The sequence below is a fragment of the Nicotiana sylvestris genome, chromosome 3, assembly GCF_000393655.2.
Source record: "Nicotiana sylvestris chromosome 3, ASM39365v2, whole genome shotgun sequence".
NCBI classification, from domain to species: Eukaryota; Viridiplantae; Streptophyta; class Magnoliopsida; order Solanales; family Solanaceae; genus Nicotiana; species Nicotiana sylvestris.
This window is the reverse complement of record NC_091059.1, coordinates 116,899,568-116,906,264: the sequence shown is the minus strand read 5'-3', so window position 1 is coordinate 116,906,264 and position 6,697 is coordinate 116,899,568. Positions and strand designations below refer to the sequence as shown.

The 6,697-nt window shown below is 42.3% G+C and overlaps 2 protein-coding genes across 2 annotated transcripts; one reads left to right on the top strand and one right to left on the bottom strand.

The window, feature by feature from the left end:
* Positions 1 to 804: 804 nt before the first annotated feature.
* Positions 805 to 3,316, top strand: LOC104214959 (uncharacterized). Its single transcript, XM_070169690.1, has 5 exons — positions 805 to 918; positions 1,003 to 1,219; positions 1,311 to 1,732; positions 1,955 to 2,200; positions 2,894 to 3,316. The coding sequence occupies exons 1-5, from the start codon at positions 805 to 807 to the stop codon at positions 3,314 to 3,316; spliced, it is 1,422 nt and encodes a 473-aa protein (XP_070025791.1).
* A 2,001-nt stretch (positions 3,317 to 5,317) lies between these two features.
* Positions 5,318 to 5,843, bottom strand: LOC138887899 (uncharacterized). The gene is made up of 2 exons (XM_070169689.1): positions 5,829 to 5,843; positions 5,318 to 5,767 (listed from the first exon to the last, which is right to left on the bottom strand). Exons 1-2 carry the CDS (start codon positions 5,841 to 5,843, stop codon positions 5,318 to 5,320), a joined length of 465 nt encoding a protein of 154 aa, XP_070025790.1.
* Positions 5,844 to 6,697: the final 854 nt, after the last annotated feature.

Sequence of the window (6,697 nt, the reverse complement as noted above, 5' to 3'; positions counted from 1 at the left end):
TCAGCAGATTCAGGGACCAAATCAAGTAAACGCAATGGAAGAGGTTAATCTAATGGTAAATAAGAGGAGACAACATGGTCAACAAATGTAAGGCAATCAAGATCAATATGAGCAAGGCAGTAGTGGTTACAACCAAGAGGATGGGTATGGTGAGCAAAATGAAGAGGTGTTGTATCCCAACAATTATCAAGGACAACGGGGTAATGCTCCAAATCAATAATGGAGATCGCAAGTGAATAATCAGAATTGGGGCAACCAAGGCCAAGGAAATTGGAACAATAACAACAACAACTCCAACAATTGGGGGAACAACAACTAGAATTGAGGCAACAATAGAAATTGGGGTGGCAACAACAACCAAGGGGGTTGGAATAATGGTAATCAAGGTAATCAGGGGCTGGGTTTTCAATAGCCTCCAATGTTTCAACAGCCAAACAATCCACCTCCATTTCCATCCCAAGGCCCTAGCTTATCCAAAAATGAGATGAAACAGATTGAGTTAATGTTTGAGCAAATGATGAAAAAGAACACCGAATCCGATGCCCAATTGGCGTCCCATAATACTTCTATCCGCAACCTAGAGGTTCAACTTGGCCAAATTTCGTAAGCTTTAAACACTCGCCCTAAGGGGGCACTACCCAGTGACACGGTAGTAAAACTGAAGGGTGGGAACAATACCAGCCATGCAATGGCGGTGACCACAAGGAGCGGTAGAGGTGGTGAAGCAAATACCTCCAAGCAAAAGAAAGTTGTAAGTGAAGATGTTGAAGTGCAAAATGACGATGATCTAATAGTTGGTGAGCAATGAGTGAAGAGAATGTGAATGGTGAGGTGAGAATTGATATTCATGATAATAAGGAGGAGACTCAAAATGATGTGAACCCGTCTAGGGAACATGTGATAGACATACCAAAAACGGTAATGCCTAAAGCCAAGGCTCCTTTGCCAAGTCCTTCTCCACCTTACCCTCAAAGACTTGCAAAGCAAAAGAATGAAAACCAGTTCAAGAAGTTTATTGAGATGATGAAAAGTTTGTCGATCAATGTGCCCTTGGTGGAAGCTCTTGAGCAAATACCAGGTTATGCCAAGTTTATGAAAGACTTGGTAACTAAAAAGAGATATATGGATTGTGAGACCATCAAAATGACTCATAAAGTGCTTTCTATTATGCACTCGATGGCTCCAAAGCTTGAGGATCCCGACGCATTTACCATTCCATGTACCATTAGGAGTGTGGATTTTGCAAAAGGCCTTGTGTGATTTGGGAGCAACTATAAATTTGATGCCTTACTCTATATTCAAAAATTTAGGTATTGTTCAATCGAGAGCTAATTCAATGAGATTGCAAATGGTGGATAGAACAATGAAGAGGCCGCTTGGTATTATTGATGATTTTCTTGTCCAGGTTGACAAGTTTATTTTGCCTGCGGATTTTGTGATTCTCGACTTCGAAGTTGACTATGAGTTGCCAATAATAGTAGGAAGACCTTTCTTACCAACAGGGAAGGCATTGGTTGATATGGAAGCAGGGGAGCTCACCTTCCGAGTGGGTGACGAAAAAGTTGTATTCCACGTGTGCAAATCAATGAAGCAGCCGAATAGTACTGATGTTTGTTCTTTTGTGGATCTGGTGACAGAGGTGATAGTTGATGATACAAGTGCCATGATCAATGTGGAGGATCCTTTGGAAGCTGTATTGTTGAACCATGATGCGACTGAGGATGAAGTCTTGGTAGAGTATGTCAATGTCTTGCAAGGAATGGGTTCTTACTCCTATGAGCCTCGTAAACTTTCCTTGGATCTTGAGAATAGAAAGACTCTACAAACAAAGCCCTCAATCGAGGAACCTCCCATATTGTAGTTGAAGCCTTTGACTTCACACCTCAGGTATTAATTCTTGGGCTTTTATTCAACTTTACCTGTTATTCTTTCTGCGTGCTTAACTAACGTGCAGGTAGATGCCACCCTCGAGGTGCTCCAACAAAGGAAGAAGGAAATTGGATGGACTCTAGCTGATATTCGGGGGTTAAGACCCGCCTCTTGCATGCACAAGATTATACTTGAAGATGATGTCAAACCCCCCGTGGAACATCAAATGAGGTTGAACGAGGCAATGCAAGAGGTTTTCAAGGAGGAAGTTATCAAGTGGCTAGATGCAGAGGTTGTGTACCCCATCTTGGATAGTTCATGGACTTCAATGGTACAATGTGTGCCGAAAAAGACGGTATGACTTTGGTCACAAATGAGCAAAATGAGTTGATCCCCACTATGATTGTCACCAGATGTAGGGTATGTATGGACTACCGGAAGCTGAACAAAGTGACTCGCAAAAATCATTTTCTATTGCACTTTCTTGACGAAATGTTGGATAGACTTGCTGGGCGTTCCTACTATTGCTTTTTGGATGGGTACTCAGGCTATAACTAGATTATGATTGCACCAGAGGACCAGGAGAAAACCACCTTCACATGTTCGTATGACACCTTCACATTTTCACGAGTGCCATTTGGTTTGTGTAATACACCGGCAACATTTCAGCGAAGTATGATGGCTACTCTTGGAAGTGTTGATGGATGATTTTAGTGTTGTGGGTGACTCTTTCGAAGAATGTTTGGGCAATCTTGACAAAGTGTTGGCCTGATATGAAGAGACAAATCTAGTGCTTTATTGGGAAAAATGCCATTTTATGGTCGAGGAGGGCATTATCCTCGGTCATAAGATCTCAAATAACGGTATCGAAGTGGACAAAGTGAAGATTGAAGTGATTTAAAAACTCCATCCTCCTACTTCCGTCAAGGGGGTTCGGTGATTTCTTGATCATGCGGGGTTCTACCGAAGGATCATCAAAGACTTCTCAAAAGTGGTGAATCCCTTTTGCGAGTTATTGGAGAAGGATGCAAAGTTTGTGTTCAATGATGATTGCATGAAACCTTTTGATCTTATCAAGTATAAATTGACTACCACTCGCATCATCACTTCCTCCAATTGGAGCTTGCCATTTGAGCTAATATGTGATGCTAGTGACATTGTGGTAGGAGTGATTTTGGGGCAAAGGGTGAACAAGATGTTCCATTTGGTGTACTATACAAGAAAAACTATGAATGATGCACATGTCAATTATATGGTGACAGATAAAGAGTTGCTAGAAATTGTGTTCGCCATGGAAAAGATTAGGCCTTATCACATGGGTGCCAAAGTGATTGTTCATACTGATCATGCAACACTCCGTTATTTGATGACAAAGAAGGACTCTAAGGCTAGGTTGATGAGATGGGTTCTTTTGCTTCAAGAGTTTGACCTAGAGATTGTTGATTGAAAAGAAAGTGAAAATCAAGTGGTGGACCACTTGTCCCTCTTGGAAGAGGAGAGGAGACCCAAAGATGGTCTCAAAATCAATGATGCATTTATGGATGACCAACTCCTCTTTGTGTCTTTGAATAGTATGCCTTGGTTCGCCGATGTAGCCAATTTTTTTGTGACCGGCATTATCCCGAGTGAGCTCTCTTCTAACCAAAGGAAGAAGCTTAAACGGGACAGCTTGGATTATTACTGGGATGAGCCCTATCTTTTCAAGATTTGTACTGATGGTGTGATCCAGAGATGCATTCCGGAAGAGGAGAAAATGAGTATTCTTAATGCTTGCCATTCCTCGCCCTACGATGGTCATCATGGTGGGCGAGAACTGCTTCAAAGGTTCTAAGCTGTGGTTTTTATTGGCCTACTCTGTATAAATATGTTGGTGAGCTTGTCAAGAAATGTGATGAGTGTCAGAGAGCTGGTGGAATTTCCAAGAAGGATGAAATTCCTCTCACCACTATGTTTGAGGTTGACATTTTTGACGTGTAGGGCACAGACTTCATGGGGCCTTTTGTGAGTTCATATGGTAACTCTTACATTCTGGTTGCTGTTGATTATGTTTCTAAGTGGGTTGAAGTTGTGTCTTTGCCCAACAATGAGGCACGGAGTGTAGTGGCATTCTTATAGAAAAGTATCTTCACAAGGTTTGGCACTCCAAGGGCGATTATCAGTGATGGGGGGTCTCATTTTTGCAACAAGGCCTTTGATACTTTACTGTCTAAGTATGGTGTCAATCATAAAGTGTCAATTCCTTATCATCCCGAGGTGAGTGGACAGGTTGAGGTCTCCAACAGGGAGATAAAGAGCATATTATCAAAAACTGTCAATGCAAACTGAACTGATTGGTCAAGAAAACTGGATGATGCTTTGTGGGCTTACGAGACTGCTTATAAGACTCCGATTGGTATGTCTCCGTACCGGTTGGTCTTTGGGAAAGCATGCCATATTCTAGTTGAGTTAGAGCACAAGGCCATGTGCGTGCTAAAGAAGTTAAATCTTACGTAGGATGTTGCATCAAATATCCGAGTAGAACAACTCAATGAACTGGATGAGTTCTCATTTCATGCCTATACCAGCTCATCCTTGCACAAGGACAAGATAAAGTACTTATATGACAAGTATTCCAGGAGCGAGGAATTCAAGGAGGGTGACTTGGTTCTCTTATTCAACTCTCGGTTATGATTGTTTCCGGGAAAGCTCAAGTCAAAAAGTAGTGTCCCTTTTGAAGTGGTGCATGTAACTCCGTTTGGTGCTCTTGATTTGAAAAACAAAAATGATGAGATCTTCTAAGTTAATGGGCACCGAGTGAAGCACTATCTTGGAAAATTTGATGACAGCCACGTGGTGGCCTTGATCAACTTCAAATGATGATGGTAACATGCGTCATGCCACGATGTTAAATCAGACACTTCATGGGAGACAATCCATGTGTTTTTCTTTCTTTTTGATTTTCTTATTAGTGTAGGCTTTGTTTTGGACTAACTGGTTGTGAAGTATAGGAATTGTTGTGCAGTGCAGGACTGTTGCTGGAAAAGTTGCCTAAGTGTGAGAATTACACTGTCACGCTCAGAATTTTGAAGTCAGTGATTGTTTTTTATGGGGACACAAATAGCCAGCGGACGCGGATTTGAAAAGTCCAAAATATCAACTATCTAAAGTTGTATTCACGTCCGCACTTAAAATTTCACGGTCCGTGTCACTTTTCTGTGGCTGCTCTGGTTTTTTCGCTCTCAGCAGTTCCTTCTTCGTAATAGTCCTTGTCCATAGTAATGCGCTCCCCCTTCCACTCAGGTATAGGCATCTGCTGATGTAGGCCACCTGGCCTCTAGTGCTCATACTTAACCTGCTGGCAATTCAAACACCTAGCCACATGCTCAACTATGTCTTTCTTCATCCGCCACCACCAATAATGTTGTCTCAGGTCATGATACATCTTCGTAGCACCTAGATGAATGGAATATCATGAACTGTGTGCCTCTTCTAGAATCCTCTCCCTCAAGCTATCAACATTAGGAACACATAAGCAACCTTGGAGTCGTAGAACACCATCCTCGCCAATAGAAACCTTCTTGGCACTACCCTGTACCATCGTCTCTCTGAGAACTGCCAAATGCGGATCATCGAACCACCGAGCCTTGATCTGCCCCAAAAGTGAAGACTGAGCAACAACACACGCAAGGACTCGGCCGGGCTCTGAGATGTCCAACCTCACAAGTCTATTAGCCAAGGACTGAATGTCCAAAACTAGTGGCCTCTCCTTCGCTGAAATGAATGTTGAGCTACCCATACTCTCTCCTTTCCTACTCAAGGCATCCACGACCACATTTGCCTTGCCCGAATGATAAAGAATGGTGATGTCGTAATCCTTTAGTAACTCAAACCATCTACGCTGCCTCAAATTAAGATCCCTCTATTTAAACAAATGCTGCAAAATGTGATGATCAGTGTAAACCTCACATGACACCACATACAGATAATGCCGCCATATCTTAAGAGCATGAACAATCGGTGCTAACTCTAGGTCATGCACATGGTAATTCTGTAATGACCCGGCTGATCGTTTCATGAGTTAGCGCTCTGTTTCCCCCATTTCTCCTTTTTCATATGTTGTTCAACTACATTTCATTGTATCACGTTGGTTGGTTTGGGTTCGTAGTGGTTTTGTAGAGAAATAATACACTTAGTCTCTTTTGGGAAGCTCTAGTTGGAAAGTTAACCGGAAGTTGACTTGTGAATAAATGATCTTGAAACTTGGTTTTTATGGTTTAGATAGCTTCGTGAGGTGATTTGGGACTTATTAGCGTGATCGGAATGTAATTTGGAGGTTCGTGTTAGATTTAAGCTTGAATTGGCGAAATTGGAGTTTTGGCGTTTTCCGGTTGGTAATGGAAATTTGATATCGGGGTCGGATTGGAAATTCATAAATTGGATTAGGCCCGTTGTGTCATTTGAGATATGTGTGCAAAATTTCAGGTCATTCGGATGAGGTTTGATAGACTTTTTGATCGATGGCTAAATTCGGAAGTTTTGGAATCCTTAGGCTTGAATCCGAGGGTGATTTGGTATTTCGGCATTGTTTTGAGTGTTACAAGGGTTGGTATGAGTTTGAATGATGATATGTGACTTTTTGACGTGTTTGGTTGAGGTTCCGAGGGCCTCGGGATGTATTTGGATAGTTGGCGGAAGATTTGGAATTTGAGTGGAGCTGCAGAATTTTCTGCTTCTGTTGTTTTCACACCTGCGGATTGGGACCGCAGGTGAGATGATCGTAGGTGTGTAGGGCTGACCGCAGGAGTAGATTTATTCACAGGAGCGGATGGATAACCGTACCTGCGGGCCC